The sequence below is a fragment of the Marmota monax genome, unplaced genomic scaffold (genome assembly GCF_021218885.2).
Source record: "Marmota monax isolate L192 unplaced genomic scaffold, Marmota_monax_Labrador192_F-V1.1 WCK01_AAM20220418_F8-fsc00076, whole genome shotgun sequence".
Classification (NCBI taxonomy): domain Eukaryota; kingdom Metazoa; phylum Chordata; class Mammalia; order Rodentia; family Sciuridae; genus Marmota; species Marmota monax.
In genome coordinates, this window is record NW_026692843.1 from 8,077,298 (window position 1) to 8,090,621 (window position 13,324).

General features: G+C 61.8%; 1 protein-coding gene across 5 annotated transcripts in view; it reads right to left on the bottom strand.

The window, feature by feature from the left end:
- Positions 1 to 786: 786 nt before the first annotated feature.
- Stk32c (serine/threonine kinase 32C) overlaps positions 787 to 13,324 on the bottom strand; it is a 66,333-nt gene continuing 53,795 nt past the window's right edge. For 2 of the 5 annotated variants that reach the window (XM_058580767.1, XM_058580768.1), the window contains exons 5-12: positions 12,472 to 12,509; positions 12,283 to 12,372; positions 11,736 to 11,839; positions 10,923 to 11,039; positions 9,681 to 9,806; positions 9,476 to 9,607; positions 8,409 to 8,501; positions 4,275 to 8,052 (exon numbers count right to left, since the gene is read on the bottom strand). In XM_058580767.1, the coding sequence (XP_058436750.1) occupies positions 7,696 to 8,052; positions 8,409 to 8,501; positions 9,476 to 9,607; positions 9,681 to 9,806; positions 10,923 to 11,039; positions 11,736 to 11,839; positions 12,283 to 12,372; positions 12,472 to 12,509 (1,057 nt within the window). In that variant the 3' untranslated portion in view covers positions 4,275 to 7,695. Of the gene's footprint in view, positions 1,427 to 2,123; positions 2,192 to 4,274; positions 8,053 to 8,408; positions 8,502 to 9,475; positions 9,608 to 9,680; positions 9,807 to 10,922; positions 11,040 to 11,735; positions 11,840 to 11,860; positions 12,206 to 12,282; positions 12,373 to 12,471; positions 12,510 to 13,324 lie in introns of those variants that run through there. The other 3 variants (XM_046448845.2, XM_046448846.2, XM_046448847.2) reach the window with 3 other exon arrangements.

The window sequence follows — 13,324 nt, forward strand, 5'->3', positions numbered from 1 at the left end:
CTCCTCTGGGCCCACCCTGGGGCCTGGCCACCTGGCTGGGCTGCATTTCCTTTTCTGGTAGCGACTTGGGCACTGTGTCCCTTCTGGTGTGCACACCGTGTGGAGTCTGTGGCCTTGGCCTTGCTGAGGGCCCTGCCATCAGTTCCCATGGGTCTCAGGCCAGGAGTGGCAGGGCCTAAAGCTGCTGCTCTGCTCCTGGCACAGCCAGTTTGTCCTCCACCCCAGCTGGGCAGGGGACAGCGTGTGCTGGGGCAGAGGTGGCTCTGCAGGCGCAGACTCAGACACTCACCACAGTGCCCGGTGCGGCTGCTGTCCTGGGAGGGCCACAGGTAATGCACCCCTCCCCCCAAGTAAGCCCATGCAGCGGATGGAGCTCTGGGTGAACGGAGCTGGGCCCCACCTCCTCCAGTACAGGAGAGGCTGGTGCGGCTGCTCACACAGTCCTGGTCTGACTCCAGAACACTGGCGACCATGACAGGCAGCCGTCCTGTCCTGGAGACCCATGGTCCAGCCCTGATGCCCAGCCCTCCGGGGCCACACTTGCTGCCCAAGACTCTCCAGCCTCCGGCAGCATGTGTGCACACCTCACCCTGACCTGGCGGTGTCCATCACCAGCCCTGGGGCCCCAGGATGTGTGCATGCCACGGTCCTGAGGCCTGGGGAGGCTGTGCCCCAGCAGGAGCCGGTCCGTACACGCCCCCACCCCAGCTGCCCCAGTCCATAGCCTTCTCCACGTGACTGCAGGCATTGGTCCCCTTGGGGTTCGGACACAGAACACTGGACAGAGAAGTTCTTACGCTGTAATTCTCAGAGGTGAAAACTATACAGAAACAGCAGAAATTGCCAGAACAGTGTGTACCTAGAAAACATTCTGGCCTTCCCTTCTCCTCCCCCTCCCTCCCCCGAGGCCCTGCCTTGGTATACAAGAAGGAGCAAACGCGGCCCCTCCCATAGCCTGGGAAGCAGGGCCTGGAAAGGAGACTGTACAGCTGGGTCCACTAGGGGCTGGAGAGCCGGGGACTCCAGCCGTGTTCGCACCACCCTGGCCTCTCGACCTGCCGTCCAGCAGAGGGGCTGAGCAGGCAGTTCACGTGCCTTCCACCCTGCGGTAACTGGGGCCCCGGTGGCACCAGCCCTCCTTGTCCAACTGCCACCTTTGACGGGCACCCACATGGCAGTGCTGAGGGCAGGCCTGGCCGTCAGCCCACTGCACCCTCCCTGGTGGGCCAAGTCTCCAAAGCAGCCTGAAGGTTGAAGACCCCGGTTCTCTGCCCAGGCGGCTTAGCTGCTCCCGCCCGAGGGGCAGATGGAGCGGCAGGCCGGCAGGGCCACGGGCTCCTCCTCGCTGTCTGCCGTGGCCTCCAGTGGAGCTGCAGTCTCCGGGGCCGGGAGAGGCTCGTTGGTGAGTTCCTGGCTCCTCTTCAGCCTGGAGAGGGGACACAGGGATGTGCTCCTCAGGACATGGTGTAGGTACCCCCAGGGCCAGTGCTGGGCATCTCCCGACCAGGCGGGCTGGGCACAGCAGGGAGCCTGGGGGCAGCTCTGCCTGACTGCGTGACGCTCAGAAACTGAAGGGAGGCCTGGCTTAGTGCCCAGTCTAGGGTCAGCGACTTTGGAACAGCCCATTCTTCACCCTGTTCTCTGATCCCCAGGACGGGCCAGTGTCCTCAGCCAGCCTCACACTGTCCCCCACGTCCTGCTGTCCTGGTGCAGAGCCACCTCCTGCAGGAAGCCCTCCCCGCCTCTCCAGAAGGGGGAGCCTTTACTCCCCCTGTGTCTCCCTGCACCAGCCTTCCTTCCTCCACCGAGGCAGGTTGTCAGCTGTGTGGCCTGTCTTGCCCCATCAGCCACCTGGGCCCTTTCTGCCCCCTTCCTACCTGACAAGGCAGGTTTGCTGAGTGAAGGAGAGACTGAGTAGCAGGGCCTGGCGGCCAGCAGGAGGCCATCAGCCTGATCTGAGCAGTGGCTGAGTGTCTCCCCAACAGACCCTGGCTGCTGACCCCAAGGTGCCCAGGAACTCCGTCCCCACCAAGGAACCTGAACAGGGGCCTCCCACCTCTCCCGCCATGGGCACTGCCCAGCCTCCTCAATGGCGCGGGGCTGCTGGTCTCGGCCCCACTCACTTCTCTCTGTTGAAAATCACGAAGTCCTGCTGGATGGCATCAAGGCAGTCCTGCAGGAAGTCGTTCTCCTGTGGACGGAAGCCGCAGGGAGGGCGGTGGGTGCGGCATCCCCAGCACTCCCCAGCAGCTCTGGTGCCCGTGGCCCGGGCCCCTGGGGGACGCTTCGCGCTGCAGGGGGCGCTCACACTCCGCAGCAGCCTCATGCAGCCTGAGCCCAGACCGCGCCAGAGACTGCTGAGTCCTGAGAGTACCAGGAGTACCAGAGTCCAGCCAAGGCCCTGCAGGGAAGTTGTCCCTGAGCCTGGGAGAGATCACTGACCCTGACTCCCCTGTGAAGCCGAGCCTGCAGGTGGCCCCTCACCCTGGGGGAAGAGCAGACCCCTCCCTGCGGAGCAGAGAGGTCATGCCACCCAGCCTTGCTCAGGGTCTGCTGCTGGCCCCTCCAGCAGCATGGCCAGTGGGGCAGTGCTGGGCCTGCTCAGGTCAGAGAGGTACTTGCTGAAGAGGCCTTGATAACATGTACCAGGAGGCCAGGAGAGCAGGCCTGGGAGCCGGCCGGGGGGCTGCGGGGGGCTGCAGGTGGGCAACAGCCAGCCTAGGGGCAGCTACTGATGAGGACTTTCTCCCACGGCTGGCAATCCATTTCCTGGCAAAAGCGCGGGGATCAGGTTTCCACCTGTGTGGGACAGCTCCTGGAAACCTGGAAGGAATCATGGCCTGCTCTGCCTGGTCCCTCCTGGTGGTTCCAGGTCACCCTTGAGAGAATGCTGAAGAGAAGGGTCAGGAGGCTCAAGAGCAAAGATCCAGAAGACCACGACTCCACGTAGGGACCCAGGATGCGCCCTTCGGGGGGTGGTCAGGAATGAGCTGGGGAGGGGCACGGGACAGGAGATGCGGTCACACCTGTGGGGGAGGCCACGTGCCCCAGGAGCAGAAGGCAGGCAGCTGCCCTCAACCTGCAGAGCGAGGTGGGCAACTGCACCAACAGGCCACGGGTCAGGGTGGCGCCAGGATGGGCCACCTGGGCGAGGCCAGTCATCTGCCACCTTTCCAGATCCTACCCCACCTCTGACCTGAGCCATGACGGGGAGTGGCGGCCCTCGAGGAAGGCCCCCTGTCACAGCGACGGCATGCCTTGGGCACCCCGCGCTTGCCCAGGAGCCATGTCTGCACCCAGGAGGCTGCGAGCTCGCAGGCCTGGTGGAAGAGGGTCCCAGCACATGCTCAGCTAGAGCCCCTGGCACGGGCCCAGCAGCCCAGAGACCCACCCGCGCTGTCTCCCAGGGGCTGAAGGCAGCCAAGGTGACCCCACTGCAGGCAGCCCTGTCTCCCATCAGCCCCCTGCCGGTGACATAGCTGCCTTCACAGGAGGGAAGTGGGACCACGATGGCGAAGCGTGACGTCTCGGCTACTGAGGTCGTTCTGGAGACCCAGGGTACAGCACGGTGACAAGTTAGCTGCACTGTGTGCTGAAGTCTGCTGACGGGGGCCTGGGATCACACCCCCAGCACGCACACATGCCAGGGGACTGACGCAGAGCTGACGGACGGTGAACTTGGGGTGCAGATTACTTCACTGGGAGACCTGGGCCACAAGGTCAACGACACCCAGCTGTGCCCAGTTCCACGTCAGCGATCCCTCCACAGAGCTTAGACAGCCATCCCCGAAACTGCTCCCCCACCTCCCGACCCCACCTTTCCAGATCCCACCTCTGACCTGGATGGGGAGCAAAGTGGGTGTCAGCAGGGGCAGTGACAGATAAGACTTCTGGTCTTGGTTCTGTCTTTCCACCTTAGGGCAAGAGGGTGGTGGTCCCATCATGGCCCTGCATGAACCAGATGGCTGAGGGCCATGAGGGTGGGCCCTGTGTAGCTGCACCTGCAGTGGCTGACCCAGGGCAGATCCACCAGCAGAGACGGGCAGGGACTGCACCCGTGGCCACCGTGAGGGGGACACTGTTTCCTGCTCAGCCAGCCAAGGGGCAGGGATACGGGCATTCACCCAAGGACAACAGTGTGCTTCTGGATTCTTGCCCCTGTTCTGTCACAAAGTAGCCAGAACCTCAGTCACCAGATGGTGCTCCACCTTCATACCCCTGGTGGCGCCGCGTTCATTCTGCCGGGTAGGAGGAAGTGGCAGGTCCCAGTGCGCTTGTCAGTCAGTGCCCCAGAGCGTGGGAGACAAGTTCTCTGACATGTAGGAGCATGTCCCATTACCACTACTCTTAGGGACCCAGTGATGCGGTCCTTAGGGTGTCACTGCTAGTCCTCCTTGCAGCAGGAGAGAAGCAGGCACTGTGGCAGGTGTCTCGGAGTCTGGGAAGCAGCTCATCTTCCCCAGTCCTGAGCAACGTCTTCTGAGCGCGTGGCTGGACACCTGGGTGGTACGCGTGAGCCCTGCAGTTGCTCAGCCCAGTCCCCCCGGGGTCTCTGCCAGTCTCAGGGGGTTCCTCAGCCAGTATGTGCAGCAGGTGCAGACTGCTGGGCTGAAGGCCGGGGTTGCTCTGCAGATCTCTAGAGCCCTCTCCTCTCTGTGAAGTGCTGTGCCTCAGAGCACCGGGCGGGCAACTGGGGTGGCTCCCAGAGGAGGCACCATCCTGACAGGGGACTGACCTTCATCATCAAGAAGGGGTGGGCTTCTGCCCCGGGAAGTCCAGGCACCTTGCTGTGTTGCACCCCCAGCCTCATTTTGATGACAAGTGCCCAGGTGCACCAAGTCTGCTCTGAGAAAGTCACGCACACAGAGGTCAGGCCCCTCTGGGCGAGGTCTAAGGTGTGGTGTGGGGCAGGAGGGAACCAGCAAGATGCTGACACTGAGGGAGGCATGACCGGGGGAAGAACCAGGGCGCGGGAACAGGGCCAGCCGCGCTGCCCTGAGTGCAGACCCTGTGGGGGCAGGGGTGGGGGCGGGGACCACAGGCGAGGTGGGGCCCACCCACTGGACCTGCACACCCAAGCTCTCCGGGGGAGAGAGGGCCCCAGGAGCCCAAGGAGATGCTCCCCGAAGGCTCCTAGAACCGGTGGCTCCGAGTGGTGACGGTGGGCTGTTGCAAACACTCAGCCACCAGGAGCCCTGTCTACACAGCACTCCTCTCAGGAGGCTCCAGGCACACTTGACAGCAGCCTGTGCAGCGTCTTCCTGGCAGGTTCCGCAGGGCCTCTCCTGAGTGCCCACACCTGTGCCTTCTTCACTGGCCAGCTGGAGAGTCCTTTGCCAACACACACAGGGCTGGAGGGCCCCTAACAAGTGGCTGGTCAGCGTAGGGCTGAGGACAACCAGGTCCCCAGAGCAGGCCACCTCTGCATCACATCCACACCCAGAGGCCGCAGCAGGCTAGGCTGAGGCCACTCTCTACAGGACTCCGCCTGGCGGCCACCCCTCGCCAGTTTCTCCTATTCCTTGAGCGACAGCTGCTGGAGCCCCCTCCCGAGTGATACACATGCACACAAATCCTCATGGCTATGCACATCTGTGGAGCGCCTGTCCGTGCCGAGACTCAGTAGAGACCCCAGATGTTACCTGTGGTACTAGACAGGCTGTGGCCCCTAATTCTGTAACAGACTTGCTAAGAAGCTCAGAGGAAGCTTCCATACCTCTCAGGATGTGCTGGAAACGCCAGGGACCCAGAACAGGCTATTAATCTTGAAAAAGAACAAAGGCGGAGAGTTGCTTCCCAATTCAGCACTGAGTCCACAGGCGCCGTGATCAAGACGGGTGTGCAGGCACGAGGGGACATGCAGACCAACAGGGCAGAGCTGTGTGTCCACAGGCAAACCTGCCCTTACAGTCAGCTGGCCTCTGAACACACTGCCAAGCAGCTCAGTGGGGTGGCTGGAAGTCCTCGGGCAGAGGGACACCGCAGGACCTCACGGGGCACCACACATGACAACCAGCTCAAAATGGGCTTGGGAGGAGACAGGGAAGGAAATCGTCGTGACTTTAGGTGATGCTTCCTCGATGTGGCAAATCACAGGGAAAAAAAAGAAAGACACGGGACAACAGACAGCAGCAGAATGGAAAAGAGTCCTGCCCAGTGACGCGGTCAGAAGAGGGCCGCAGAGCTGAGCGCCAGCTGCCCAGTGACGCCGTCAGAAGAGGGCCGCAGAACCGAGCACCAGACTGCAGACCCCCGACAAGGCACTGGCATCAAGAATGCGTAAGTGAACGACCCTGCAAAGAAACAGGGGTCAACAGAACTGTGGCTCTGCCTCTCCCACACTCACAGCTAGAAAAGGATGATCAGATGCAAGAGCCACGACTCTTCTTGGGCCCACCAGAGAGGGGATGAAGGGCTGTCACTACCCCCAAATCCAGAGGTGAACCAAGCCCCAACAATGGCTCAGAATTTTCTAAAATTAGTGAGACACCAAACCAGGGATCCAAGAAGCTCAGAGAGCACCGTGCGGGATGAACCTGAGCCTGCCCACGCCTGGCCCAGCACATCCACCTGCAGAGGGCCACTGAGAACAGTCCTGAGAGTAGCCGGGGGAGATCCTGCTTAATGCAAAGCAAAGAGCTGCATCAGACTTCTTGTTGTGGATTATGCAAGAAAGAAGAGCGTGGAGAGGCTCCAAGCATCCAAAGAAAACGCACTGACCTGGAATCCTGAATCCAGGGACATCACCCTTCAAATGCAAAGGAAAGTGAGACTTTCTCAGAGCACCAACGGAGAGCATCTATCCTTAGGAACGTGGGGAGTTCCCCAGGGGGCACGTAGGCAGGCCAGAGGTGGGTCCACACCAGAAAGGCAGCCTCAGGGAGGCACAGAGGGAAGGCAAGGCCTTCTGTTTCCCTTCCTAAGCCACCTGAAAGATCATTATTAAGACAACAATGTGACAGTACATGGCAGCAATGTCACCAGGACGGAGAAGCAGACCGGAGGCACCTCCACGGGTGGGAGCAGTGCTTCTTGGAGGCCGAAGGGAGATAACGGTGCTTTGCAAATTCTGCAACCACTACCACATTTGTAAAAGAAGTAAACCGACGCACTAAGGCAGAAGGTGAAGCAGAATCGTGTACAGTGCCTCATGAAAACCAGAGAGGGCAGACCGAGAGGGACAAGGAGGGACTAACACAAGAAAGCCGCATACCACAGAAAGAAACACAGCAGGCAGGAGTTCAGTGCTCCGCACGTCCCGCTGTGAGTGGTCGGAAATACACCAGGTAAGAGAAGCCGTCGGGTGGCCTCCAGGAGAAAACCCCCTTTAAAGGAACCCGGAGACGCCTCCTGGAGGAAGTGTCCAAGGAACACCAGAGAAGACGCTGCTCACTGCTGGTCGGGGACCGCAGATCTCACGAGCCGCCACCCACTGCCAGCGCCACGGCACCATGCATAAAGCGACGACCCAGAGCAGGGTGAGGAGTGGAGCCCTCACACTGCCACCAGGAATCAGAACGGTGCAGCCGTGGGGCAGCGTGGTGGTTCCTGAGACCTGAGGCACGGCAGCGTCAGGTGGCCCGACAGCGTCACTCCTGGGCACAACCCGGGAAGGCGAGCGCTCGAGCCCACGCGAGGACTTGCACACGTGTGTTCAGAGCAGCACGGTTCACAGGGGCCCAGCCACGGGAACCCCTAGACACCCACCAGCGGCCGAACGGGCACGTGAACTGCAATCCGCCCACAGATAAGATGTGACTTCCAGCAACAGAGAGATGCAGACTGATGTGTGGAAAGGCATGGCTGAACTGAGGTCACCGTGCCACGTGAAAGACGCCGACCTCGAAAGACCACGGGCTGCCCAGCTCCACGAGAGCAGCTCACCAGAGGCAGAGAGCAGCCTGGGGACACCAGGCCCTGCAGGGGGAGGCACTGGGAGCCACTCTGTCTTGTGGAGAAGTTCTGACACCTGCTGCGGTGGTGGGCAGACCCCAAGAAACGCAGCAACCACGGAACTGGACACGCCAGCGGGTGGACTGTGCGGTGTGTGAGCTGCATCAAAGGAAAACTGCCGAGTAAAACCGCCCAGGCTCGAGGTTCTTAATCTTCCCAAACAGCACTGGGTCCCCTTAGTGGCACCTCTCAGCACCGTCCACCCTCCAGCCACACTCCCACAACAGACCCCGCACAAGGCCCAGGCCCCCACCACCTGTTCCCTTCCACAGCATCTGCCCGAGGTTGGTGTGGCCCTCTGAACTCTGCACACTGCCCGCCCTGGGCTCCTCATGAAGACCCGTCCACCTGGGGCAGCTCCCGCACCCCAAGGCCTTGACCTGGAGGTGCCCTCCTAAGTGCAGCCTGATCATTCCAAGGGAGAACCTCCTACCACCTGGTGACTAGCGCCTCACCTGCAATTCCAGGGCGCCATCAGCAGGACAGGGGGACGGAGGATGGGCCGGTGTTCCGTGAAAAACTTCAGCACCCCAGAGATGACGCCAGCCCTGCACCCCACATCAGTCATGCCCATCTTCTACCCAGGACAAGGGGCTCACCAGGCCTGGGGAAGTTTCCCAGGGGTGGGGGCCTGGGCCACCCCTGAGTGTCCCCCACAGGCTCACACAGACTCAGGGGCAGGAGGACAGTGACCGCCTCCACCGTCACCTGACTCCAACTCACAGCCACAGTTGCTCTTCTGTGCACACAAGCTCTACCCCGGATTATGGGCTGAATTGCCCCCCCTCCCCCGCAACAAGAAACCTGTTCCTGACCTAACCCTGCCACCTATGAAGGTGACTTAACTCAGATACAGGTATCCACAGGTGTCCACCTAGGATGAGGGCATGGCAGGGTACAGTGGGCCCTAAATACAACTGGGTCCTTGTAGGGACGGAGGCCATGTGGCAATGGGGGCAGACTGCGGTGGTTCATGCCCCAGCCCAGGAAGGCTCAGGATTGACAACCACCCCGGGAGCCGCGAGGGCAGGAAAGGGCTTCCTCCCGCGCACAGCTTTGCCCACACCCTGATTTTGGACTTGGGTCTCCAGAACCATGAAACAAAATGCTGTTGTTGTCTCAGCCACTGGGGTGTGGTCATTTGGCATGGCATGGCAGCCCCAGACACTAACGCACCGGGCACGGACGCGCCTGGACACCACTGCGCCTGGTCAGCCAAGCGCCTGGGCGTGGTGTGGAGGACTTCCCGCGCATGTCCCACAGTGCTGACAGCCAGCACTGACAGTGGTCACTGCATGGCCCATTTCAGAAGGAGCAAGGGGCTCAGGAAAGCTGTGTGAATGGGGGACAGGGTTCTGGGAGGCTGGAAGGGGGGCCTCAGGCCTTCTCAGGTCTGCAGAAAGACCACCCCTTGGACCTGCCAATGCGTGTCCCATCCTGATGCCTGCAGAACACGGTGCAGGGAGCTCTGCGTGCCGTGCACGGGCAGTGGAGGGGACCCCGAGGAAAGCCCGCCACTCACTGACTGGGAGCTGTCCCTGCTGCCATCTCGAGATCTGTTCTTGGCCAGCCGCTTCTTCTTCTTGTGCAGGGGCCGCGACTCCAGGATCATCTCCTCTAGCTCAAAGGTGGGGTCGCAGTGCAGGCGGCCCTTCTGTGGAGGGACAGGGCACTGAGCCTGGCCCTCCGCCTGGCCCTGGAGCCCCTCTGAGCGCAGGCTTGCTTACGTTGGGCACGAATCCCGGCTCCACCTTCTTCTCACTCAGGTCATGCCACAGCACGTTGGCCAGCGACGGGGCTGCCTGCATGTCCTGGAGGCTGGAGAACCGGTGCTCGGGGTTGACCGTGAGAAGCTGCAATGAGGCTCCCATCAGACGGGCAGCCCGCCAGCCAGGACCCAGAGCCAACCCCACTGAGGAGGGGCCACCTGTCCCAAGCCAGGGTCCTGGGAGGGGTGGGGGGTGCCTGCCAGGTCTGAGTTCAGAAATCCAAAGTGCACACAGGAAAGGTGGCACTGATTTCAGGAAAAGAATCGTGGTCAGGAAAGCAATGTGGTCCAAGGCACAATTTGACCTGGGTGCCCTGGCACCCCAGGACAGGATCTTCAGGGGCATGCTGACAGGATACCAGCAGGTGGCAGCAGAGGCCCAGCTAACGCTCTCCCTTCAATTGCAGGTACCATGTGGACAGTCACTAATGCAAGCCACTCCCACCTGTGCACACTCCCCAAGCCCCAAGGGGCCAGGGCAGCAGGGTTCTGACAGCTAGGCACCTCCAGCCCAGCCAGGAGCCAGACGGGTCTTGTGAGAAGGCCTCTTTCCACACCCTGTCCTGACCCTGGGTTAGGCTCTGACTCTGCTCTTTTTGGAAGCACCAGCCACTTAAAGAATGGTTCTCTGAGCGAGGAACAGCTCCTAGTCCAGCCTGGTCCATGGGGGTAGGTACTACTGAGGCCACAGCATGGCCCTGTGTCCCTGCAGGCTGACATCCCCTCTGCTGCTGTAGACAGAGCTCAGCCCTGAGAGGTGCACAGGTGACCTGGAGTCTTCTTGGTTTGCTCCTTGGGAGGGGCGGTACAGGCCATGTGCACTGCCAAGGGGACAGGCAGGGGCACAGGAGGCCAGAGTGCAGTGTGGATGGCCCGACACCCGAGTTCTCAGCATGTGAAGTGGGTGTGGTGACCAGTGGCCCCGGTGCCCAGGCTCCCCGCGAGGATCTGACAGGCAAGGTGCCCAGTGCCTTGGCCCAGGGCCAGTGCCCCTGAGCTGCTGTGAAGACACAGCTGCTACCAGATCTCAAAACACACACCCAGGAACCAGCCTGGCTTTCCTGAGCTGGGACCTAAGAGCCACCACGGGGGCCAGGGCACAGTGCTGGTGATGGGGTCTGTGCCCTGGGGAGGAGTGCTGCCCGAGCTCAGAGGGCGTGGAGGGGCGCATCCTTGTGGGTGCAGAGGAGGTGGGGCTCACCTTCCGAAGCAGGGCCACCATCTCCTTGGACCAGGTGGGTGCGTACTGGACACTCACGGTGCTGAACAGCTGCACCAGCGACTCCACGGCGTTGCTCGAGTGGATGTCATAGGGTCGCTGTGGGCAGGAGGCACTGCGCCAGGTGTGCTCACCCCAGGACACCCAGAACAGTGCCAGGCACCAGTGCCAGCACCCCAGAGCCCCACCCCCAGCATCCCAGAGCCCCACCCCCAGCCCAGGTGCTTGCAAAGCCTGGGCACGGCTTCCACTGTCAGAGCCGGGACAGGAGCCTACGTCTGGGTGAACCCTGCATCTCAGCCCCAAAGCCCATCTGGACAGGAAGCACCTCCCCTCAGAGGACCTAAAGGACCAGGAGGAGCTGCTTCCTCAAGGTGGGTCCCATGGGGTGGCTGAGCGGGTATGGTGCCCCCGAAAGGGGCTGGAGAGGGCAGTACAAGACCCAGGGCAGCAGCAGCCTCCAGGCCCCAGGCTGGCCGTGGTCCCTGGGGGAGGAGCACAGGGCCCAACAGGAGCCTTGCTTGCAGTGAGTTCCGAGGAGGCAGCCCCTGCTGGACACTCTGTCCTGTCCCCTGGCAGGGGCCGAATGCAGGCCCACTCACCATCCCTGGGAAACCCTGAGATTGGCTCCCTCCTTCTCTGGCTCAGGCATAGATCATCAACCCAGGCCCTTCGCCACATGTGAACTCTCGCCAGGGACTGGGGCAGCCTCGTCCCTCCCTGACTCTTGGGGCACCCCATGCAGGGAGCGGCCAGCTGGGGGCAGGGGCCAGGCAGTGACACAGGGCTCCGTACCCATCCTCGCAGCAGCTCGTAGGCCATCACCCCCACTGACCACCAGTCCACCTCGAAGGAATAGCCAGTCCCACCGTTGACGAAGGAGTGGAAGATCTCCGGAGCTTCCCGACAGAGAGGGAGAGAATAGCTGAGCTGTTGAGGGGTTGGCCACCCTGACACTTGGGCACCTCACAGGTCTCAAGAACAGGCTGTGTCCAGGGGTGAACAGGAAGGCCCGCCCCAGTGGTCCCTGCCCCTTCCCCTTCCCACCAGGGACAGCCAGCTCCCTTCTGCCTCGGCCCAGCGAGGCTGAGTCAGCCCACCCAGCTCCCTCCAGGGCCCACCCCACGTGTGACAGGGGCCATCTGGTCCTCATGTTCCACTGCTGTCCTGCACCCCTCAAACCCCTCTGCACCAGCCACTGGGACATCTGTCAGGTCTGCTCCATCACCATGCTGGGACTTTAGGGCCAGGGCACAAGCCCAGTCCTGCAGGCCAACAGGGTGGGAGTGAGGACTGGGGCCAGGGGCAGGGCTAGACTTGGGGCTCAGCTGCCTGGGCTTACCCATGTAGGGCTTGGTGCCAGCTAAGGCTGTCGCCCTCTCGCCATCCTTTATGATGGTGGCGATGTTGAAGTCGGTCAGGTGTGCGTGCCCTGCAAGAAGTGCCCCGTGTGACTGCCCAGGACTGGGGGCCTGTCCTTATGGGCGGGACACCCAGCACCTCCCTCCGCCGTCCCAGGCTCCCAGCTCACCTTGCTCATCCAGCAGGATGTTGTCAGGCTTGACGTCCCTGGAAGGACAGATGGGGGAAGTCCTGAGCCCAGACCACTTCTGCCCCTGGCAGAGCCCAGGGCACCAGATTGGCTTGGTCCTTGGGGAAACACTAGGGCCTAAGGGCTCTGGTGAGGGGAGCAGAGAGGCCCCCTTCTGGCAAGGAAGCTGCTGTAGGGGAGCCACCAGCACCTGGCATCTAGTCTAGACAGGACAAGCCCTGCAGCATGAAGCCCATGATCCCAGGCTGGCCCCCTGGAGCCCCAGGGCTACACAGAAGTGCTGAATCAGGTCTGTCTCTCCCACATTTGGCCTCGGGCCTCACCCCACCCTGATTTCCAGGCACACAGTGATTATGGGGTACCTGGTGATTGTGGGGTACCTGAATCATGACACACAGTGGCATTGCCGAGGGCAGAGAGGCAGGGATCAGGGCTGCATTTATACTCCACCAAAGATCTTTTCATTCTGCTCTGTGGCCGCCTTTATTTCACCTGTGTTAAGTCAATGTCAGGATGGACTTGGATTCCCTCAGGACATGGTAGAGGGGCCAGTGGGCATCTGCTAGGCCATGGCAGGATGCCTGTAGTTAAACAGGCCAGTGATGGCCACCACAGTGTGGCAGGTCCTATGGCCCATCTGTGAGGACTAATGGCCTTCTGTGTCCAGCCTCAAGTGGACCTGCTTGGACAGGGTCCACCCCCAGGTGCTCAGCAGCAGCAGCACAACGAGGAGATGAGCTTGGAGGTGGCACTGATGGGCTCAGACACAATCTCTGGGGACAGGTCCTCAGACAAGGGTAGGCAGAGGAGCTAGACCAGTCCTGCTGGAGTC